We start from the raw sequence: 24,578 nt of genomic DNA on the forward strand, positions 1-24,578 counted from the left end.
ACTCAGTTACAGGTGTGGGAGGTAGTTTCCAGCGGGTGGCGGCCTGCCAGAGTGGCAGCCGGCCGGCTAAGCGCTGGTGGCGACGGTGAGGCCTGATACCCATCCGCTGTTTCCCGCTAACAGCCTCCAGATGCTGGAGCTGCGCACCAGCTGGGCATGCTGACGCCGATCACTCATGGCCGCCAACATCCCGCAACACGATGCTGGGAATTGTGGAATGAGGCATTCCGCTAGTGAGTGAAGGAAGTGGTGACTTTCAGAGAGTCTGTTTTTTTTCCCCCCTGGTGATAATATATTTTTAATTACCAAACACTATAAATAAGTATCGTTCTAACAATGAAAGTCATACTAAGATGTACGTGAATACCAAGTTAAGTAAGAATGATCACAGGCTGAAAATTGTGCCGAAAACGTATAGCCCTCCTTGAAATGTTTGTTTACTGTTCCATTGTGGAACACTCAGAATGCGTATCGTCATTGTTTTCATTTAAGGGTATAACTAGCCACATAACCAGTATCGCGTTGGCTCTTCTGGCTATAGTGTGTTTCTCTGATACTGCAGAAGAGATAGAGTTGGACATCTTTGCAGTCCTGGATTTCTTATCCTTTGAATGACAATGACAAGCAGTCGCAAGCACGTTCCAGAGTCTATAGCGTTTCGTTCTTACGTAGCTCCTCTTCCTTGCTAATGGCTGCGAGAGGCCAGTTTTGGATGGTTTGGGAGAATTTGTTTCAGACCAAACTAAAGTCATGTGTGTCTGGTTAGTTTTTCATATGGCCTGCAGTAACGTGGTCCTGATTCCCCTCATCCTCGGAGTGAAGGTTCTAGACCATTGCAACTAAGGGGTCCAAACAGGGGCCAGTTTGTCTGTTGGAGGTACCAGATGTATTTCACCTTACTGTGCTCAAAATCGTAATTACACTAGATTGCCACATTAAGAAGCAAAAGACCATTCTAAAAACCAATAAGATGTTTGTTAATGCAATGTTTTGCACTTGCATTTTAAAATTTTAGCAAATATGTAACCCCCCCTCCCTTATTTCTTCTTTAGACTGTCATGCCTTCACGAGCTTGATTATATTTTTGTCTGTCGTTTCCTTTGCTTTTCGCCAGCTGAAGTGACTTGACCACCCTGCGCACCCGCGTCCATCCAGGAATTGTGCTGACGTTTGTGTTTCACCTGTTCCCAGTGCACAAAACTTTAGCCCACATATATAAATGTTAATAATAATAAGAATAATAATAATAATGCATGTATTCCAGACCCACGTAGCATATGCATTTAACGGGGCCACAGGGAGGGCCATGCACGTTGTCATGAGAGCACTGCCCCCCCCCCCCCCCCCGCATCCTCGTCACTGTACTGACTTTTAACTCACAAATCGTCTCCAGCCACCAGTGTCAGATGGCCATTCCCACCTCATGTCGTCAGATCAGACAGCTGCAGGTGTTTCCTGGTTTATATGTAGCCAAAGCATTTAGCTGGATTAATTCCTCACTGGAGAATCCGTGGCCAATCCAGTGAATAATTCAACTGCATATTTGTTTCAATCGTACTTTTTCCTTTGACCGAGATGTTACCTTTTTTGTCTTGCTGACAATCCCAAACTCTTTGCCTGTGCACAACTTTCCTATCAGTTTGAATTTTGTTACACTCTTAGTATTCGCCCCAAGATTATTCTCTGCTCCCCGCTGTCTGCAGTGAAGCCCTGCTTTTTATTCTATAGGCTTAATTGATGAGGAAGGACAGCCACTACATGCAGACTGTCTGCTCGTGTCAGTGTTAAACGTCCTGTAAACCTGTAAGCACTGCAGTACAGGGTCAGCAGTATCAGTTTGTGACAAATTATGGGGGCTTTTGGAGGATAAATTACACTGTAAATGCCTATCCATCACAGTAAAATTTTAATGATGGAGATTTAATACTTCACTTTGAATTGAGGTATAACTTACTGGCTGGTAGGAGCTCAGGGGCGTCGGCATGTCTGCCCCAGTGCTGAAAAAACAATTTGCATGCATGTCATCTCAGTGCAGAGATTCTGACTGAGTAGGTAACATAAATACTCAGTGCTCAAAAGAATATGAGCAGTATATGATCATGTTGGCTTTTAATTTGGGCATATAGCAGTAAAGCTCTGCATTGGCATAAATTCCCAGGCCTCAGCAAAACTCCAGAGTATTTAACACACCCTGTCTAAGTGTACAGACGCCGGGACTCTGTGTGTGTGTGCAGATTGCCAGATTTCATCTGGGAGATTTAATAGAAGACCAAGGCTACTTTTTAGGTGTGAATATGAACTAGCCTCCGTGATAAGACAAATGTTCTTCTTGACAGAGCGTAACAGACCTCGGGGGGGCTTGGAAGCCAGCAGATGACCAGGGTGCGGGGCGGTTTTCAGAAAGCTCCGCCACATCCACAGGAAATTCGAACAGTAATATGGATGATGTCATGGGAAGGAGCCAGAGAGAGCCGGAAAGGTAAGGCTCCACTTAGTTATTCTCCCAGAACAGAAGAAAAATGAGCCATGTAACATGCAACATTAAGGCATTTGTATTCGCTTTGCAGGGAAAAACAGATGACCAGTCCCAAGCTGTTCCTCCCAGAAGGCACAACATCCACAGACAAGGTGATGCCTGATTCTTTTATTACATCAACACTTATTAGAACCTGTTTCTGTTCTTGAGGTTGGGTTAAGTAGCCTGAGGTTGTCGCTGTCCCAGTCGGTTGAGCGATATTAATTATGACGGCCGCGGGATGTCTCTGAGATGATGTAATTTCAGCAAGGATAGCGGGGGCCTCTCTCCTAATCATAGGAGTATGTAGAAACATGTGTGCCTGCAGTCAGACTTAAAGGAATTTTTCTTTTCGTAGACGTTGTGCCAGTAGCAGAGTTTGGGGTTTATGAATCAATATGCCACTTTTTCAAAGAGCAGAACCTCTTCCTGTTCCACCAACGTGCCTTTTCTCGTCCAGATGACTAATAAAGACTTCGATTGGTCGAAAGGCCAGGTTGCCATGGTCTCCTACATCCCAAATCTGGTTAACTGTGAGCTGTCAAAGACCTGTCTGGCTTTATAGATGAGGTTATACTGTCAAGCAGGACTAAAATTACTCAGCTTTCTGAGTAGATTAGGCTGTTTGTTTGTAAGCTAGCATGCCATTTATATATGCCTGTGGTTGTGTACAAGAAAACTGAAACGTGTCCGAACATATTTTTAGGGTATTGAGGTTGTTCAGTGTTAGCTTGAGGTTGCTGCTAAACTGTAGCCCCTAATATGACGAATATGTCGCTGCTTTCCTTCAGGAAGGGCAGCGTCAAAGACAAGAGCAGCACCCAGAAAGTACTAGGATAGAAGGGTTCTTTGTTCAGTTGGAGCTGTTGTGGGAGGAGTTACAGAAGAACCGGGAAGGCCTGGTGGAATACCAGGATTTGGAGAAGCTCGACCAAAAGGTACAGCTTTAGGCAGAACACATGGTTAAGTACATGCTCATGGTTAAGTACAAGCCACATCCATCCATGTCCTAACCACTCATCCCAGCTAACGGGGAATGTTCCCAGATCTTTAGCCAATGTTATGTGAAGTTCTCCTCAAAGTTGGCAGATAATGTTCTTACTGTAATGCTAATGGAACACTATTTTAACATTTTACATTTTAACAAAAGGCCTGTCATTGTTGTATAATATTGATTCATAGTGAAAAATTATTTTATAAAAGCACTTCATGCTCTGTACTGTGGACAAGCGATCCAACCTTGAACCCTTTGATAACCTCTCGATAACCTTTGGGTTTGAAAGCCAAAGTGAGGGCTGCACTGGGGACAGGATGCGAGTTTATCGGGGGGCATGCAAATAGAGATACCAGTTAGCCTAATCGCATGTCTTTGGACTGTGGCAGGACACCTGCATGACACTGCGAGAACATGCAAACTCATTAACCAAAACACCCACCATAGGAGAGCTCTGCGCCACCAACCCTGGATGTGTGTAGCGACAAATACTGCCCACTGAACTACTGTAACATCCTGAGGGTCACAATTAAACATTTAAAAGCAAAAAGAAATGGTGCGTTTGCATGTTCTCCCCATATCGTCGTGGGGTTTCCTCCGGGTACTCCGGTTTCCCCCCACAGTCCAAAAACATGTTGAGGCTGATTGGAGTTGCTAAATTGCCCATAGATGTGCATGTGTGGGTGACTGGTGATAGGCTCTGGACCCCACGCGACCCAGTAGGATAAGCGGTTTGGAAAATGGATGGATGGAAGAAATGGTGCTGTTTATTGTAGTCTATAAACCAATGCAAAAATGAAACGGACTCCGTTATTATAATGGATTCTGTTATTATACTGTATCTAATCAGTTGGAAATTAAGCCTGCCCACTCATTCAGTCATTTAGCCAAAGGTCAAGTACAAAAAATTGAACACTAGCCAACCTGACTGGTAAAACAATGCATGTTGTACTGCATTTTTAGTGAATTAGTAGTAAAGTGAAGTAGTAACAATTCTTCATTTCTACCCTTGTATGTAATTCTCCTATTTTCCTATCATGCAGTTTTACTGGATGGCATTGGATTTACAGATAGATATATCGATCTTCCTCTATTAAACATGTGTCAGAATATAAACAGACGCCTTCTCGTTCTGCTTGCTTTCTGCCACTGTACAGGTCATCGAAGCTTTGAAAGACCTGAATGACCTGGGTTGCTGCTTGCAGTCAGCGGACACTGCTTCAGTTCCCAGGGATCCTGTGAGTGGAGCCAAACAGCAGAAACCCGTCCTTGAGGGGAAGATGCCTTCGTGTGGCTCTGAGATGAACCAGCCACCGAGTGAAGGACATTTGTACACGCAGCAGCTGTGGACACGGTTGCTGACAGAGGATGAGAAGTTAGTACTCTTGGCCGTATGGGGATGCTATTGAATGACAGACGGTAAACTCTCAAATCTTGGAAGATGGAGTTTATCATACCGTATATTGCTGCGCGTTCTAGGTACCAAAGCACGCTGAGAACTCTAAAGCAGGAGAACCTTGATCCAGAACATTCAGACTGGCAGATGGCCCTGGAGGAGAGCCGGGGTTTTCTGGAGAACGGTCAGGGCAAAGTTGAGCAGGTAGGCTCCAAATTACCCCAATGCAACAGTTACAAGCAATGCTGCAGGCTTTATGACCCAGTGAACATGTAATCTCACTATAGCCTGTGTGGTACAGAGGTTTAATACAGCCAGTGATATATCTCCCAATAAAGCAGAAGTGTTGCTGGAGAAATGGCTTAACATTTTGTAAAATTTCTGAATATTGCTTAATATTGCTGAATTATGTTTCCCCAATGACATGTTCTGCAGTTGTAATATTTGTATTTTCTATTATGATTTACCAGTCTTGGTTTCCAGTGAGATGAGCTCATGTCCTATTAATGGTGATAGTAGAAACTCTGGGGTTTGCTGGAATATAATTAGCATGAATGACATTCAAAAGTCCGGTTTGTAATGTGTTTCTGTCATGTTTTCCGCTGCGATTTGGGTTTGGCAGCGCCATTGTTATGTCTGGAAGAGAGTGGTCCTTTTAGGAACAGTGTTTCGCCCGCACTGCAAAAGCTTTGGCAAGCTGGGGAAATGTTTAGCAATGGGAAGTCGGGGCATTGAGGAGCTGTTTATTCAGGTAGAATAAGGAAGCTCACAGCAGTAATACAATCTGATGGATATAGCCAATGGCAGTGCTTACCACCACTCAAACCACATGTTTGCGGGTGGCCCCCTGTTGGCAAAAGACAGTCACTGCGCTTGGAGAGGATGTGACTTTTTGAGTGGACTAAACAAAAATGTCTTTTGATGTAGCAGAGGTTGGTAGTCTGGCGTGGTAGCCTGTAAAATTAGGCCAAGAAGACCTGCACAGGACTAAAGAGGCAGATCTTAGAGTCGTCAGTGCAGCAGCTATGGAGCGATGCGAGAGATATTACGTTACATTTATTAAGCAGATGATTTTATCCAAAACAACATACAGTTGAAAAAGTAATTTAACAGGACCTTCTATCAAAGATACAGTATGCAGCTGCTAGGAGCACTGCAGTGTTAATTTTGCTGATCAAATCTAAAACGAAAAATACTTGTCGATGACATTTTTTCTGTGACAAAAACGGAGCATACACCGCTTGTGTCCCGTCCCGGTTGTGGGTTCCATACCCCTAGTAACCTAACGGCCTGCTATAATGACAGCTTTCCAGATGTTTCTTTCAGGAATTTAGAGTGGAGAGAGGTAGACTACGTGTGTGCACGTGTGTAAGTGCATGTGTAGACTATGACTAAACTTGTTAGTTTCATTTGGCTGCACGTACTGTAGATTTAGAGTAAATATCCTGTCATTTTCATTGACTAAAACTAGACTCAAACAAAAACAAAATAAATAAAATGAATAAATATGACTGAAACTAAGTTGCATTTTCGTCAGAGGACTGAGACTAAAACTACATCAAAATATGGTGTCAAAATGAACACTAGGGCACAGCCTGTTTTGGTTAGTGCCTGACGGTTTGCGAAGCTCAGAGACAGCAATGCATGCTGATTCCGGAAGAGGCCCCGGGTTTAAAACCCACCTTGTTTGCAGTGTTATTATAGCCTGTGATCCCATTATTTGAGAATTCATGAAATTGAGAAATTTTAATTAGTAACCTTTTGGTGACTATAGAGAGCAGTGTGGCAGTTCAGTGGTTAGCACTGCAGCCTTCCGCCAATGGGGGGGGACCAGATTTCCCCCACAATGTGATACAAAATATAACTTTTTATGTTGTGGTGTCGTTGCACCCTGGATGGTATGTCATGAACTTACAATGACACAATTACACTGGGGAAGCTGCCTGTATGTCTTTGGGCTGTGGGTGCAAACCAAACTACCCACAGGAAACCCAGACGATACAAGAAACACATGCAAACACACACAGAGCGAAGGTGGGATTCGAACCCACAATAGTGCTAGGAAACACAATGCCTTCGATGGTAATTATAATAACAATGATAACAGTCCATTGATCATTGCTTTTTACGCGTCGGCTATCAGAGGAGCGGCTGAGGATGCACGGTGACTCGGCTTCAGAGAACATCTGCAGGAACATCTGGATCTCACTCCTGTGTCTTCCTCGCCTGTGATTCATGTGCATTTATTTAGTACTCAGACTACACTTTATTTAGTCTGGCTCTGTAGTCCGTCTGCATTATTTTGCATTCATTTTGCAATTTGCTGTACTGTAGTTTGACACTGGTTATACAGTGAGATCCATTTCACTTTTAACTGCATTGCTTTCACCTTGACACACCTTCCTGCTCATAAAAAGTCATTTAGTCACCCATTGCAGCCTGTTTAGGGAGAAAAACAAAACAAAAGCATTCATGGCATTTGTTTGGTGACAGGTCTTTTATTATTTGCATGATCAATCTGTCAATCAATCAGTTAATCAATCAATCAGATTTTATTTATATATCAGTTTTCCTGCAAATTCAATGCAACACAAAGTGCTTTATATAATAAAAAACAATATCAACCCACCCGTACTGCCACCCTCACCCAAACTATGTAAAATGAAGGGACAAAAGACATGAAAGACATAAATAAAGTATAAATAAATCAGTAAATAAACAATTAAATAGATAAATAAGTGAATAATAAAAAATAGACACGACAATAAAAACAAGAACTGATCATAAAAACAGGATATTGGGAAACAGGAATGAGGTCAGTAAGTTGGAAAACAGACCTGATTCAGCATCGAAGTTTAATTCGTTTGTGTCGTCACTCAGCACTCATATCAGCAGGTGTGACGCTTCAGACCCCCGCAGCTTATACCAGTAACCTGACCTAAAATTGGCAGCTGTTGACAGCTTCATTAAACAGCTTCATATTGCAATTGCTAGCAATGTTTTCGTTAATTTATTTATATTTATAATGTATTTTCAGTGAAAGTACGCAAGAATATTGTTATGAAACACTGCCAGTAATAAACAGAAATATTTATCACTATAAACAAAGCATTTGTTCTCTTTAACTAAAAAGTATGAAATACTTTAAAATGTTTTTATAAGCAGTTACTTCTATTTTAATTTGGTGACGTTTTATTTAGTATTTTTGTGATCATGTTTATTATTTATTGTTAAAAATGCTAATACATGATTAAGGTGTGATGAAAAGACTGGAGCAGAACGAGACCCTCACAGGAAGCGAGATTAAATGGGCATCACAAAGCTTGATTAAGCAAGTGTAACGGGAATGAGTAATGTGTTATTTTGCCATTTGTATGTTCATGATGGGCGGTGTAATAGTGCAGTGTTTAGCATTGTTGCCTCACACCCCTGGGTGTGGGGTTTGAGGCTCCAGCCTGGCTCCATGTGCGTGGAGTTTGCATGTTCTCCCTGTCTTCTGTGTGACCTTGAATAGGACAAGTGGGCACAGAAAATGGATGGATGAGTATAAGTACAAAGGAACTCTTCAGTTTTTGCATTTCTCATATAAATACAAGTCAGGGAAACTAGGTGTCTGAGCACAGGGTCAGCTATTTATACAGCACCCTAGGAGCATTTTTTGAGGGTTTAAGGGTCTTGCTCAAAGGGCCTATGGTGATGTGAATATTCTGGGAACGCTGGGATTTGAACCAACAACCTTCTGATGACACACGCAGAGGCCTAATCCACTGATCCACTCTTCTCATAATGAGCTTTTATGTGGATTTTTTCTCAGACCCTCCTCGTTTGGATCAACCACAGCGTGTCCCAGTCCACCATCCTCAGCATGGACATCTTGGATGCAGAGAGGGACATGTCCATCGACCGGGAACCGGACTGTGCCCGGCTAGAGGTGCTGCAGGAGCAGCAGGACAAGCTGGAGGTCAGAACCCGCTTTGGCTCTTAATACAGAGTCAGGGCACTACAGCAGTGTTTCCCAACCCGGTCCTCAGGGGCCCACAGGCGGTTTTTGCTCCCTCCCAGCTCCCGGTAAAACACGGACTGTCTGAGGGTCCTCGAGGACCAGACGGGAAAAAAAAAAACTGCTCTCCACGCTGGTCACCGGAAGCTGCAGGCTCCCCTGCAGCTGTCAGCAAATTAAGCAAGTAAATCGACACGGGTTTGTAAACAGCATCTGTCAGCACGTGTTCTTCATTACGTCTTATTGGGCTATAAAGATAAGTATATGTTTAATAAATGTTTTCCGTCTACGCCAATTAAGAATGCAGCGTGGCCTTTCAGAATTCTCCTCTGGAAAAGAGGACATCTTGCGGTGACGCCTGGCGTGCCCCGAGTTTCCGAAAGCCACCGAGGGCTCAGGCAGTCCCCGTTTCGCTTAGCGCTCCTTCCAATTATATAAGCTGCAGCATGTGATCCCACCACACAGAGAGCACCACGTCCTGCCAACAAAAGGCCTCATTGTGCGATGGCGTGCGTGCACTTGGGATGGGGGAGTCTCAGGCTCCGGTGGTCCGCTGCATGAGTCATGTTTGGGCCGGTGTTACGTGCATCCCATGTACGCACAGCTGCGCCGCGTCTGATACCACGAGGAGCTGCGTTACCTCACCTCTCTTACTAAAATAGCACTATAGCTGTGGAGCAGACACCTCATTCCTCTGAAGCTCGCTTGGGAGCTTTTTCAGGAATTTTCCCACTGAAGCCTTAGTGTTATCGATTACTACAGAAGTGTTAGAAAGGCAGGCTGTCGCAGCGGCTGAAATATTCAAGGGATCTGGTTATTATTAACGGTAGAGTACACGGGTAAAAAGGCAGAGGTCGCAATGCAGTTGATACCTTTAAGATCTGCTGGCCCCCTCATGGTAGGTTTCTTGGATTGTTCCCTGTCAGACGGATTATGAGAGCATCAGAGAGGAGTTGGTGAAAATGGGGGTGCTGGCCGAGCGATCCGAGGTCACGTGTCCTAGGAGTGACCAAGTCCTGGGGGAAGAGGTTAGGGCGACTCTGGAGGCCTGGGAGGAGCTGGACAGCAGCATGGCGGAAAACCGGGGCCGTCTGCGGCAGCTGCGGCAGCTGCAGGATTTCTTTTGCAAATACCAAGCGATGATGTAAGTGATGGAGAACAGGAATGGTGTCCTTTTACCGCCAAGCCCCCGCATCCATTGCTCTGTTATTCATAAATATCACAAGCATGCTGTTTGATGGTAGCTATTACTATTGCCATGGCAACGTCAATGAGTAAGAACTGTAGTGTTTTTATAAATGTATGGAATATAAAAACATATAAAACAAAATAAATTTGACGTGTGTCAAGTATGATGATAATTTGTATCTCGTGTTTTTTTCGTTCCTGAATTTCTCCCTGCTTAGTTTGTGGCCCGAGTTCACACAGGGCTGTGTCTTCTCTGGGACTGTGGCGAGCTCTGGAGACGGGGGCTCGGAGCTGCATAGGGAGCAGAAATCCAGGCAGTTCCAGGACCTGGCTGCTGCAGGGCAGAAGCTCATCGATGAGGGACATCATCTAACAGAGATGGCAAGTTAGCTTTTCTGTTTGACTGCGGTGCTGGTCTGACTCAGCGCCGTCATGGATGACTGACGGGTTATGATTCCTCAGCAGATCCAGGAACGGACGTGGGAGCTCCGGACCATGCTAGATTGGGTCCGAGGGCACTGGAGTCACAGGAAGCAGAACTCTGAACCCGGAGGCAAGGCAACATCAGAGAAAAAGGTACTGCGGTAATGCACAGCTCTGGTAGAACGTCTGTTGACTTGCCAGTGAATACGATAAGCCAAGTCAGTGTAGCTCTGATATTACTCACAGTTATAGTAAAAGAATTGGATATAATTTCCAAAACTAATAAGTATTGTAGGGGCGCTGTGGTGGTACAGTTGTTAGCACTGGGACCAGGGGTGGAGTCTCTGCCATGGCTTCATGTGGGGAATTTGCATGTTCTCCGTGTTGTCATGGGATTCCCTCAGAGTTCTCTGGTTTCCCCCCACAGTCCAAAAACATGCTGAGGTGAACTGGAGTTACCAAATTGCCTGTAGGTGTGCATGTGTGAGTGAATGGTGTATGAGTGAATGGTGTGTGAGTGAATGGCGTGTGAGTGAATGATGTGTGAGTGAATGGTGTGTGAGTGAATGGCGTGTGTGTGAATGGCGTGTGAGTGAATGGTGTGTGAATGAATGGTGTATGAGTGAATGGTGTGTGAGCGAATGGTGTGTGAGTGAATGATGTGTGAGTGAATGATGTGTGAGTGAATGGCGTGTGAGTGAATGGTGTGTGTGAATGGCGTGTGAGTGAATGGTGTGTGAGTGAATGGCGTGTGAGTGAATGGTGTGTGTGTGAATGGTGTGTGAGTGAATGGCGTGTGTGTGAATGGTGTGTGAGTGAATGCTGTGTGAGTGAATGGCGTGTGAGTGTGCCTTGTGATGAGATGGTGCCCCATCCTGGGTTGTTCCCTGCCTTGCACATATAGATTATAGAATAGGACCTGGACCCCTGTAACCCTGAATAGGACAGGTGGGTGCAGAAAATGAATGGATGGATAATTTTTGGATACAATTTCCAAAACTTACGTATTCCACAGGATATGTTATTGTGAACCTTTTTTTAAACTGAGTTTTGTAAACATAACAAAAGTGGATTACATGAGGAGTGAGTGAGTTTTAGTTTCCAACACTATAACATATGATGAGGAAGCCTGACTTTAGATCACTGGCAGTCTCATCTCAAAAAACAACAAAAATGGAATCTGTGTGTTTTGGAAATTTTGTGCTACACTCAGCAAAATCCTAGAACATACCTAGAACTGTTCTTTAATTGGTATGAACTGAATTACTGTAAAATATAATTTATGTTGACGTGTGAGCTCAGATGCTTGGTTTCCTTTACCTGAAAATATACTGTATATACTCAAAGATAGGTTTACCCTCTAAGTCTTTTTTTTAACAGCCAATTCAGTCAGAGCCCCACCCTGCATCAGAGACGTCCATCTCTTCACATCCCCCCGGTGGCTGTCATGTTCTTCTGGGAGCTGACAGCTGTGATGAGGGGTTGAATAAACCGTGTTCTGAGCCCGAGTCCAAATCTGCACCCACCAACCAGGAGTCACCAAATACAAGCCCTCTCCAGAGAGAGACTCCCAAGTCTCCTGTCTTTGTCCTGACTGAACCCACAGCTCCTTCTCTGGGTGGCACCGTGAACCTGGTCCTCAGCTTTGGGGAGTCAGGGGGAGGCCAACTGCAGGTGCACGACGTCCCAGAGGAAGCGGCTGCCTCCGAACCCAAACACAGGGTACCCTACTCCTATGCTGCCCGTTCTGTTATTATTTAACTATAGTAACCCTCACAACAGCTGCAAAGGGAAAAAAAACTGATTTCCCCTTACAGGGAATAACGTTCCTGTCCGCCTCTTTTGTAGTCATCTTTCACATGCATTTTCATCTTATTACCCAGACAGCTGAATTTTTCCTCTTTGTCGTTTTAAAAAAAAAATGAAGAAAAAGAAGCTCCCAGAGGTCCCGCCGCAGGGCTTTTTGGAAAAATAATTTTGGTAGTGAACGAGAAAGATTTATTTTCAGAGCGCTAAAGAGGTAACAGGTGGCGCCGAATGCCAAGCGCTTGAGAACACGCTCGGCTGTTCTGCTCAGGCACGACGAAGCCGCCTTCCTCCGCCGGGAAGCGGCGCCGCTTAGCTCTGCACCTCAGGACTGAGCCGTAAGCGCAGCGCTCCGGCGCCATTTGCACGCCTTAAATTACGTCGTTATCTGTAAATTCGTAATCCAGGCATGCATACCCCAAGGGGCATTACACAGCATGCAAACAGAGATTAGCTACACGAGAGCATAAAGAGTATTGGAACCAAACCAGTTGTCCATCAATTGTGCTGAGGCGAATGCAATTTGTGAGTATAATTTTAGCATTAGTGACAGAAGAGTGTAATATACAGATTACTTTGTCTCTCGTGCCAATAACGACCGCATCTAAGGGAAAAAGCTAACATTACTTTTCCACGCGTGTCAGTTTACGCGTGTCAGCCTCTTTTCCAATAATTTCCCCTCGATCAGTGTAGATACCTTCAGAAAATATTATACTACATACTCAGATGCATCTCTCCTCCAGGCTGGAATTACGTCCGTGTTTATTTTTCATGCACTTTTGCGTTTTATATTAGATTTAGAAGTTGCTTTTTGGGAAGTTTTCCTTTATTCGTTGTGTCGTGTATGATAGGTGAGAATTGTCAGGTATGGTTCATGAGTCCAGTGTGCAAATGCAATTTGTAGTGAAGTGTTTTCGTAAGCGTTAAGATTCTCTAGGATTTTCTTTGAATCATTAAAGAGCCATACAAGGTAATTCGGAAAGAACGTGAGAAGTTGGCGGTCTGCTCCATTTTAACGTAATAAAATTATCTTTAAGCACAAAAATGTTTTTGAAATGGTTTCATGTGGCGCATTTTGTGTATTCTGTTTGGAGGATGGAAGTCATCTTGCCTAATTCAAATAGAATGTTGTTTCTTTGTGTGGGAAAGGACAGAATCAGTGTTTTTATTTTCATGGTACTAAAAAATTTTCAATTAGATTTGAATGTGTGATGCTCCTATTTTGCATCAACAATTCAGACAAATGACTCAAATTGCCGAGAAACGACCTAATTCGGTTAAGTGGGCACTCACACAAACACAAATAATCTGTTGTTTGTTGTTGTGTGCTGGAGGGACTCGAGGAAAAAAGTGCCCTTCGCAAACCATATGGAGTGTGAATATGCGAACAGGCTGAATTGCTCGAATTACAGGCTTGGCCCCTACAGAGCTTGGATGTTGGTTTCTTCTTGCCGTTTTATGTTCTGCACAATTGTTTGGGTACTACATTGGTAGAGCAACTATGGTTAGTGTTGACAACAGTGATATGTTGCTTTTATGTGCACAACTTTCTGGATCACTATTTCATAGCAAGGAAACAATGCATTTAAAATTATTTCAATCTGCTTTACATGAGAGTAGACAACACACTGTTTTCTTCAGAAAAGCTGACTAAAATTGTTCAGAACAGCAGGTCAAGACCTGGGTTTTTAACCATAGCTCTAGTTGTCTTGAACGGTGTTTCCCAATTTGATTCTCGGGGACCCCCAGCGGCCCACATTATTGCTCTAGGTAGGAGCAAAAATGTGGACTGTCTGGGGGTCTCCGAGGACCGGGCTGGAAAGCACAGTGGAATCTGACAGGGCCGTTAGTTTGATTGTCCCGTACCTGCCTTTTGCCATTACTTATGTCCCGTACATGCCTGATGCCATTACTTATGTCCCGTACCTGCCTTTTGCCATTACTTATGTCCCGTACATGCCTGATGCCATTACTTATGTCCCGTACCTGCCTGATGCCATTACTTATGTCCCGTACATGCCTGATGCCATTACTTATGTCCCGTACCTGCCTGATGCCATTACTTATGTCCCGTACCTGCCTGATGCCATTACTTATGTCCCGTACATGCCCTACAACAACTGGCATGTGTTAGCCTCCATGTTTTCCTGGAGTGTCCTGTATGGCATGACCTCCTGCTTGAGTTCCCATGAAGTTCACTTTGAACTGCTTCCCAGCAGGACAGAGGCCAGACGCAATGTGGCTATTAGCTGAGGAATGTGCAGCAAGACATTCAGAGGGCCCCCACATCACTGAATATGATTTATGAATGTGGCAGCATAGGATTAGTCAAGCAAGTCATAGGTCAAACCATTGCAGCTGTGTACGAGCACTTTTTACACCATGTGATATTGATCAAGTCCTGAGGAGAGCTTGAGTGTAGTAATACATGGCCTTGAGTGTGTGGTACGAGGGTTTATTGCCAATTCATAACAAAGCAGAAGTAACGCTTTGTTTGCATGTGTACTAAATAATTGATTATAGTTTGTTTAGTCTTAGCAGCACCTAAGCTCTCAACTCACTATCCTGTGTGACGTCATTACTAGTAATAAGTATATAATTTACATCCTGCAGTCCATTTCCCAAGGAACACAGGAATTTACATTAGTGTAGTTCATTAATCTAGTTAATGAGGCTGCCTGCTGCACTCAGGTCATCTTTGAGTTATGCAGGTACCTTCTACATTTGATGCATGTATTACAGATCATAGACCATATGATGTCTCTTCTTCTCACTAGGTGAGTGCCTATTTGCATGTCAAGGAGAAGCAAGCCTCAGATCTTCTGCTTGTGACTGGCCCTCCGACCCACATCGTTAGCAAAGCCCAGGTATCCATCTGTCCTCCTGCCACCACCTGCTCCCAGGAAGTAAGCATCACACCCTTCCAAGATACAACTAGGTGTGTCTCCAGCTCCACCTTCAGCACGTTGAAGAGCAAGAGTGAGAAGAGGAAAAAGAGATCCCACAGACACACCATGCGGAGTATGATGGGAGTGGATCCGGAAGACCTGGATCTAGTTCACAGTTGCCCCATCTATAGCAGCCATACCTGGCCACTTGATACAAGGAAAAAGAAAATACCAAAAGCTAGGCTTGCTAACACAGATTGTTTGCCCTATCTTAAAAACCCAGTCGCAAAGGACATTGTTACAAAGCATAAAGGGGATTGTTTTGCTTCAAATGGAAAAATCCCCAGCGAGTGTGACAAGAATCAATACAAATATCTCCCTCTTGGCTCAACTTTGACCTTTGACCTTCCAAAGGACTTGGGCCACATTCCCAGCATTCCAGCTGTCATCACCATAGACCTGCCAGAGACAAATGGCAAGAACGTCTTCAGTAGCAACGTGGGCCAGAATTTGAATACAGACAGGCACGAAGGATTAAGCACTTTCGAAATGACACACTCACCATCAGAGCTCAAAAGAGAGGAATCCAAATCTGACAAAATCACCGAACAAAAGCAAATGCCCTGCAAAAAAGACTCGTGTGAAGGTCCCGAGTCACAAAATTGTGATTTGAACCTAGCTTCATGTCTGCCCCCATGTGAACCCCTACCTGAACAAGAACACACTACCGAGGACCATCTCTGCTGCACTTCACAGAGTGACACATCAGACAAACTCAGTCGTCTCTCTGGCTTTAATAGTCCGTTTGAGGAAGTAAAGCATAATAAGCATAGATCGTTGCCCTTGGGACTCTCTAGTACAAAGCTAAACAATAACAGTCATAGCCCCCATGTGCAAAATCAGGATAACCAGTGTAACAACAAAGCCCATGAGCACACGTCAAACTTATTCAAAGTCAAACACGTATGTCCAAGTGTTCACACCAAAATCCGGGACTTGAACGGACATATATACCATTCTCCTGCTATGTGGCTAAGAGGTCAGGTGAGCTGCTCAGCTGCTAGCTTAACTGCTAGCTCACCTGCTTCAATGTCGCTCAAGACGTCTACCACCAAGAAGGAGGATTCAGCTGACTTTGGCCAACATGTGAAGTTCACTGCTGGGAAAGTTGTAGGTGGTCCTGTTCCAAAGGCAACAGGAGAGGTGGTGGGGTCACTGGAGAAGGAAGTCACTACTGTTCGTAAAAAAGACAATTGCAATTCCTCTGAATCGGGAAATGGTGTTGTGCTGGGCGCCATTCATCCAGATCATGGACAGTTCGAAGAGGAAGAGGCGGAGCTAAAGGACATCTGGAACCGAATCAATGGCTACAAAACCTGCCAGGGTGTCCACGAGAAGCTGGCCCCCGCTCCTACCACACAGTCAAGAAAGCTCACCCCCCCAGACCAGGACAAGCTCTCCAGGAAACCGGTTAATGTGTCTACACACAACCTCCTGGTGGCAGAGTTTAAGCTGCCAGCTTCTATACAGAACCGTCTGGGCTACAACAAAGAGCAGAACCCAGGGCAGGAAAACCTCATGCAGAGAGAAAAGGCATCGTGGCAAAGTCCTCCCTTAAATCAGCAGCAGGGACAACACACAATACTGACAAACCAGACAGCTCTCAGTCTAGGAACATCTCCCAGCACAGACTGCCGTAGTACATCATGGAAGTCGGAAGAAGCCATAGGAGAAAATAAAATCAACAACATTAGCTACTCTTCAATGGTAAGGTTTTCCAGTCACTTATGAATGCATAGGTTTCAGCAGTTCAACTGTGTATTTGTAATATCTGAATATATGTTTTTATCTCATGTCATGTGTACGTAGAACACTGAAGCATCATCCATAAAAATTCCTTTAAAAAAATGTGGTGAGAATAAATAAATTAGTTTTCAACAGGACCAACCAGAGAGCCTGCTGTTCATTCACATCTGTTCAGAGGACTGGACTTCCTTTTGTTGAAACAATATCATGTCAAAGCAATACATTCACTCACCAGTAGAGGGCAGTCTTGGTATATGATCTGAATACAAATATTTCAAAAGTTTATTTTCATTATAAGAGCGTAAAGTCTTGCACAAAGGGAGGCTGTGTTTCAGGACTACTGTATCATTTCTTGGAGAGGAAGTAAGTTCTCCAAATACCTAGAATTCCAATAATAAACAAAGATGCTTTTAGTACATTTAAGGTCTGGAAATAATCACACACTTCATTGCAGAAGGGTAAAAGCCCAGATTGCTATTTCCACAATATTTTAAAGTTATAAAAATGCAATTTTCTTGACTTTCATACTGTGGTTTTAATTTGTAACTTGATGATAATTTAGATTGTAATTGCCAACATGGTTTTATGTAACTATATAAGATTATCTATGTATCTATATCTATCTATATCGATCTATGTATCTCTATCTATAATGAATATTGAGCTCAGGGTGTTATTTGGGGTTATTTGGAGTGTTGCCTCAATACTATTAGTACCACACTGAGGTCATGTGTAATAATGTCTCCTACATGTATGCAATGAAAAGTAACATTTACGATTGTTGTGTCGTCACCTAAACTCAGTCTGATTCAGTGTTTATGGATTCTTGCATTTATACCTTCCCCAGAATGAGGAGGTCCATTCAATGGATGGGGTTTTGGAAATGATGCATCACTCAGAGACTGCAGGAAAGGTGGGGAATAGCTGTGATGTTGGGATGGTTGTGATAGTCCTGATGTTTGCTTTGACGCTGTTAAGGTTTCATACTCAAAAGCCTTATTATTTCTAGTGCCTGTTTCCATCTGTTACACCCCAAACACTTTAAATGGAAATGGCATTCATGTAGCAGGAGGAATATGGCAATATGCTAAGCGGCGACGAGGACAGACTGGCTTGGATTAATCCGCTTTCCCTTCATAGTCAGGAACCCAGACGCTAACTAATATAACAGTGTAGAATCCCAGGACCAGTTTCTCAAAAAATCAGATAAGTTAGCAATCAAATTATAAAAGGGAAATGAATTTCATGTTTAGAAATATTAGCTTCTCTCTTGATTTCTGGACTTTGATTATTCAGATATCTATAGAAAGGAAAATATGAATATAAAAATCAAAATAGTTTATGTTGCCATAAGTATTTAAGACGTAATAATATTGCTTTTACATTATTTAGTAAAACCTGTGACCCAGAGCAAGATAAGCTCTAAAGCTTTTGCGAAGAAGACAATTTATAAAAGTCCAAGGCAGAGCATTTTCTGTAAGGCCAACACAGCTGGACTGTGTGATAACACAGTGTTTATGCAGAGCTCCTCTTCAAAATGATGCATTTGAGAGCAACTCCCTGACCCTCTTGGTAGAGAGAAGGGCTCGGTGTTTTACCCACGTTCATGATGTTTAATGGAAAACATGGTCATAGAAAAGCAGATCTTCAGGGCAGATCCTGGCCCAGCAAAACAGTGCAGCATAGCTTGCCTTCTCTGCTGCACGTCACTGATATGGTTTCATACTTGAAGGCCACCTGGACCACGTTCCACACCCTGCTGCTGAAAGAGTCGCTGTATTTTTACCGGCACAAGAAGGACATTCCGGAGGTAACCAAGACTACCGCTGTGTTGTGTTCGCTATTGTTGCCGCTTGGCAGATTGTTCCATCGAAAATCTGGTCACAGTAGGTTTTTGGTTTTAACCACTTGCTAACTGGCCAGTAAAGCAGACCCATACTGGGATCATTACTTTTAATTACTTTTAATTGAAATCTTGGCCTGCCTACAAGAATGTAGCTACTCACAGCTGAACTTTTTAATGTTTTTCATATTCTTTGCTGAATTATTTTACAGCTCCGGCTAGTACTGGAGAAATAATTCAGCTATTTCCTTTGTATTCAGGACTAGCTAAGTCAATAAATATTTCCTACGTAGACATTTTGTTAATGCAGAGTTCTTGGTAACACTTTACTTCTGGGGGAACAAGTAACTTAGTAACTCGGTTTCTACTCAAGCACAAACCATGAACAAATATACTGACTGCATGAAATACATGAAGCATTATGATTGCTTAATAATGAATAAACATGGTATCAGTATGTAACTATAGCAACTTATTTGCTGGTTAATTAATACATTAAGTAAGAGTATATTGCTACATTATTTGTGCTCCATAAAGTAAAGTATTACCAAATACTCATATGCAATAGTATTACATTTACAGTAAATGATGTCCATCCGTAGTTCAGATGTTTCATTGACACATCCCTGCTCTACATTCAGAGCTCAGCACCTGAGCTGACCCTTGACCTCACCGATGCTGAGTGCAGCACTTGCCCGGAGTGTACAGGGAGATCAAACTCTTTCTGTCTGAGGTGAGCATGAGAACATCTCATAAAAGACTCATCTTTCAATCATGCATAGTTATAATAAATACAGGATGCATCCACTTAAATGCAGTCTACTATAAATCTTTTATTGAATAATACGAAAATGTTAAAAATGGCCGTATACGTTTCCCTGGATCTACAGTGAAGATCTTGTCTTTAATGCCTTAGCGTGGTATTACATGTAAATGTTTCTCCTCCTTTTTGTGTGTAGACTGGGAAATGGGTCCAGGCACCACCTCAGTGCCTCTTCGCCGTTTTTGATGATGAAATGGATGCTGAAGATCCAGGCTATTTCAGCCGAAGGTGCTGAGTTTATACAGTCCCACTGTCTTGCGGGATTCATTCTGTCCTAATGTGGATCATGTGCATTTGTATTGCAGCTGCTCCTTCGCATTTCAGGTTCTGTTCACCATCTTGATCCTTTTCCTTCGAAGTTGCTGCGTGTGTTTGCAGATGCGTGCATGTTTTGATGTTTGTGTGCATGCATGTGTGTGACATTACCAGGTCGGAAGAAAACTCAGAATTCCCTTTCATCATTTGCGAAGGACCTCTCCCTCTCCATGTAAGAAATGCAGCCTCACACACTCCGCTTTGCAGAGGATACACACGCGCAAACACACACATAGACAAAACCTTTCCCTTGTGTGACGTAGCTCTCGATCTTTAGTCATCGTTATTTGTTTGCAAATATTCTGCCCGAGCACGTAATTATTTGCTAAAAGAGAAACTAGCTGTAATATAAAAAGTACTAAGTGATTAGTGTGCACTATTTTTAATTATGCTTTCATAAATTATTACAGAGCATTAAATGCGGAGTGGCCTTATATTTAATCAGTCATTGATCTATCCTTTTTTGTTTAATCGTTCAGTGAATTAACCTGGGTGATGCTTTTAAATTATGTGAAGAAAGAAATTACGCGTATCTAATAAGCAACATAAAATGCTTATTTTTTTATTATCTAGTTGCAAGTAATATCCACCTCACCTGCATTATAGCTACAATAATTCTTGTACTTCATGATATGTCCACTAGAGGGGAGAAGCACTGCAATTTTTTTGATGCTGCAAGGAAGAGTTCTATTATGGCATCAATTCAGAAGGATAAAGCAATACTAGAGGAGACAATAGCACTAAGGGCAGTTTCAGTATCGGTATATAAAGATGATTTAAAGCCTTTTGCAAATCTTTCTTTTGGCCCACAATAACTCAGCCACCTGTTTCCCAGGGAAGCCACCCCAAGCAGCCAAACCACGTGCCACTGCATCCCGGGGACTGACGGCATTTCCTCTTCCACTAAACACAATGGAACATGCAGTGCCAGCGCCGCAGAGTTGGGTGTCATGGCAAGCGAGAAGCCTCTGAACCCGCAGGGGGATTGTGGGGACATGAGGACCACGGCCTCACGTCCAGACCCAGGAAGCACTGGTGAGTGATGCCGTCAGCATTAATGGTTTTTCACGCCTTATTTGAAGCGGTTAAGATTTTCCAGCCTGATTTGTGCAGCAGGCAGTTTGAAGTGTCACACCTTAACATATACTTAATGTAGTAAAATGCACTGGTGTCTTTGTGCTTTGGAAAAATACAGAACAATTCAGCTACTAAAATGTGCAGTTCCTTTTCTGGCCAGCAGGTGAGTCTGGTCGCTGTGGTCACCATCTTCGTTAAGCTTTGGCACTGTTCATTAGAGGATGTCCACTTCCTCACTCCAATGCCAGTTTTATGTCTCCTTCTTCAGACCAGTGCCATTCCTTGACCGGGGATTCGAACCCTGGGCCGGCTCACTCCTACCTCTCTTCCAGCCAAGGCTGCCCCGCCAGGTCGTGCCCCTCACATTGCTTTACCTCAGGTATCCCTCTGAGGCAGTCTCTGCCTCCCCGTCACAGACAATGACCACTCCTTTCCTAGGAGCCTTTCTCACGATGCTGCTTTTATTCGCCATCTGCACAAGTACAGGTACACTGACATGCTCCTTTATCTCCGTCTTCTCTCCTTTGAGACATACCCATACATACTTTGATTTACGGATTAAGGGTCTTGTTCAAGGGCCTGACACATGTGTGACTATTCAGTCAAGGACAGGATTGAAACCGATGACCTTCTTGTCATAAGCACCGAGACTAAACCCACCCCCCAACCCCTGAGCACATCCCCTTCACCCCGCTGTAGCCCACTTGTATACAGTTTACCGCAGCATAAGCACCTCACACACAGCAGGCTACTACTCTACTTTACCCATTATCCCCCATCAAGGCCGCGGCTGTCTTCAGGGCTTCCCCTGGGGGGCCCCCTGCTGTGCCTCCTCCTTGCCACTCGCTGTGATGAGAGTCTGATATATCCAGCTGGGAGATATTCAGCAAAAAGCCCTATAAAACATTACTGTTATTATCCTGACACTTGCGCCTTTTCTAATGAGGAGACAGGTTGTTAATGGAATCGCACGTCGTCGGGAGTCGCTATTAAAGCAACACTCCAGACATGACGTACAGGAAAATTGTTCTCCAAAAAGCAGCCATTTATTTTTAATAACTGGTGGATGCTACATTGCTACCAGAACTAGCGGTGAATGTATCAGGTTTACAGGAGAGCACTTAGTGATGAATTAGGGGGAACGGTATGGTTTAATATAGATGAAATGCATCCCTTCGGTCCTGCGGTGGGTTTTACGACAGAATTCCTCTGGGGCCGTTTGCAAAGCGCCTTAACGTTGCACGCTGAAGTATCGCCCTGCCATTTAGCAGTCTGACGCGCACCCATTGTTGGATTATACCTACAGAATAGTGTGTGTTGGATAAAGGGATACGATTGTATCTTCCATGTTTGTATCAGATCCCTTTACTATTAAACCGTGGCTTATAGATTAATTATACTGTATTCATGCAGTAGCCATGGCGACAGGGGTGGGCCTGGGTGGTTCTGGGCTCCACCCAGATGGAACTCAGCCCCCCCCCCAATTCAGCATTTACCATGAGCGATTCAGCACGATAAAATGATGGTGCCTGACATGAATTTGTGTGCGTGGTTAAATCAGTCACAGGAAATGTGTTATTGAGATGGAAATGTTCTTCCTCTTAGTTTATTTGGTCTTAGTAATGTCTCAGCCATGGGTCATTTACAAACTGATAAAATAATATGCAGCGCAGTCTGTAGTGTGACTCTCTCACCAAAGGAATTGTTACGGGACTGGATCAGCTGATTCTCTGCTGGCACTATGGTTTCCGGTTCCACTGTGTTGCTGTGTCTCGAATGTGTGGTGCAATCACAACCAATCAGAGCGCTCTGCTTCTTTCAGCCACCTATCAGAAGATCACACCTGTTGCCCCTCCCTGTGGGCCGTCTGTGGGCAGTTCCAGCTACTCTGTGACTTTGCTCATTGGAGAGCAGCCCCCCGAGGCCGCTGGTCCGGGGGCCCAGTCGCTATGCCCCGCTGGCCAGCGGCAGGAGCCCTCCCTGGACGCCCGTCTCGCGAGGAGCAGCGCGAGTCTTCCGGAGCAACAGGAGTGTCACCAGTAGTGATAATGTTGGTGTGGATTTACCTCACTGGGGACGGCAGTGTTGTCTCAAAGGCTGGCTTGTGTGCCTGGGTGCAGAGCATATTGCAGTAGGCCTATACTTTTTCACTAAACCCAGTGTGGGACCAGTACAGGCATTTGACAGTACCTTGGGGGCTATTGCAGCATACTCATTCGGATCATCAAATGGAAGAATCCGTTATTAAAAAGGGCCATTGTGTGCATGAGCTGTGCAACATACGGCCAAAAGTATGGACTCCAGCGTGTCATTTCATTCCGGAACCAAGGCTATTAATATGAATTTGTCTCCCCATTGTTGCTATAATAGCTTCTGTTCTTCTGGGACGGCTTTCCATTAGATGTTGGAACATTGCTGGTGGGATCTGCCGCCATTCAGGTTGACTATTGATGTTGGGTGATCAGCTCCCTTTCTGTAAGCTTGTCTGGCCATAATACTTCGCAACTGAACATGCTCCCAGACGTTTGGACCTTCTCAGTCACCTCACTTGTGGTTGACCAAGACAGACATGTGGCAAAGTGACTTGTTGGAAAGACGGAGTCATAGTGCCAAGTGGAACATCACTAACATCTTTTATCCAACCACCCATTCTGCTGCTGATGTATATTACAGGATGTTGCATGACTGTGTGCTTCATTATACATCTGGATCAGCAATGGGTTTGGCTTAATTATGCAATTCCTCTAATTAATAGGGGTGTCCACATACTTTTAGCCATAAAGTGTATGCACCAAAAGATGTTTACCATTTTCTGATCATATTTAATATTTGTCAAAGATTCACCAAATACTCTTTGTTATTGCGTTTCCTCTGCTACGTTTGAAGATGATGGTAAAGAAACCAATTTATTCAGTAATATGTGTTGGTGTGGTGTGTGGTGATAATCTTAGATTCTGTAATAGATAAAGGTTACTACAGAAGTTGGGTTGTCTGGTCAGCAACCAGAAATACACTTTGGATGTAATTGCCTTAACTTTGCCTTTTGTGTATTTAACTGAAATTCATATTCTAACAGGTTTAAATTCACACAGGTTTGGGTACTTATGTGGTTGGAAACTGCTTGCCTTGATTGGGAACCAAAAAATTTCATGAAATAAAAAGTCAACTTTATTTACTGCACCAGGCATGTCATTCCTTTGTTTTGTGATTTTCCTCCACATACCCTGGCTTATTCCTGCAGCCCAACAAGATGCTTTTGGGCTAACTGGTGTCGCTAAATCTCATAGCGTTGGATTGTGTGTGCGTCCCTGTTCCCTGTGATGGACCGGCATCCCTTTCAGGGTGTAGCCCAGCGTGCTTCCCTGTACAGAGTGGCATAGAACTCCAGGCCTTCTCTTCACCCTGGATGGATGGATGGATGGATGGATTCATTCATTCATTCATTCATTATTATTACAGTCAGCCCTCATGCATTCGCGCTTTGTGAATCTGCGAAAATTTCAT

At 43.8% G+C, this 24,578-nt stretch overlaps 1 protein-coding gene across 4 annotated transcripts in view; it reads left to right on the plus strand.

Annotated features, from left to right (window-relative positions):
- The window catches only part of LOC125715727 (uncharacterized), a 50,458-nt gene extending 26,213 nt beyond the window's left edge, over window positions 1-24,245 (plus strand). For 3 of the 4 annotated variants that reach the window (XM_048987584.1, XM_048987587.1, XM_048987586.1), the window contains exons 12-30: window positions 2,337-2,479; window positions 2,568-2,628; window positions 3,307-3,453; window positions 4,667-4,884; window positions 4,989-5,109; window positions 8,720-8,866; window positions 9,832-10,049; window positions 10,312-10,474; window positions 10,556-10,669; window positions 11,897-12,238; window positions 15,100-16,977; window positions 17,864-17,929; window positions 18,749-18,826; window positions 19,501-19,592; window positions 19,819-19,910; window positions 20,112-20,169; window positions 20,833-21,032; window positions 21,343-21,453; window positions 22,897-24,245. In XM_048987584.1, coding sequence (XP_048843541.1) covers window positions 2,337-2,479; window positions 2,568-2,628; window positions 3,307-3,453; window positions 4,667-4,884; window positions 4,989-5,109; window positions 8,720-8,866; window positions 9,832-10,049; window positions 10,312-10,474; window positions 10,556-10,669; window positions 11,897-12,238; window positions 15,100-16,977; window positions 17,864-17,929; window positions 18,749-18,826; window positions 19,501-19,592; window positions 19,819-19,910; window positions 20,112-20,169; window positions 20,833-21,032; window positions 21,343-21,453; window positions 22,897-23,117 — 4,470 coding nt within the window. In that variant the 3' untranslated portion in view covers window positions 23,118-24,245. The remainder of the gene's footprint in view (window positions 1-2,336; window positions 2,480-2,567; window positions 2,629-3,306; window positions 3,454-4,666; window positions 4,885-4,988; window positions 5,110-8,719; window positions 8,867-9,831; window positions 10,050-10,311; window positions 10,475-10,555; window positions 10,670-11,896; window positions 12,239-15,099; window positions 16,978-17,863; window positions 17,930-18,748; window positions 18,827-19,500; window positions 19,593-19,818; window positions 19,911-20,111; window positions 20,170-20,832; window positions 21,033-21,342; window positions 21,454-22,896) is intronic. The other variant, XM_048987585.1, reaches the window with a different exon arrangement.
- Window positions 24,246-24,578: the final 333 nt, after the last annotated feature.

The sequence above is a fragment of the Brienomyrus brachyistius genome, chromosome 20, assembly GCF_023856365.1.
Source record: "Brienomyrus brachyistius isolate T26 chromosome 20, BBRACH_0.4, whole genome shotgun sequence".
In the NCBI taxonomy this organism is placed as follows: domain Eukaryota; kingdom Metazoa; phylum Chordata; class Actinopteri; order Osteoglossiformes; family Mormyridae; genus Brienomyrus; species Brienomyrus brachyistius.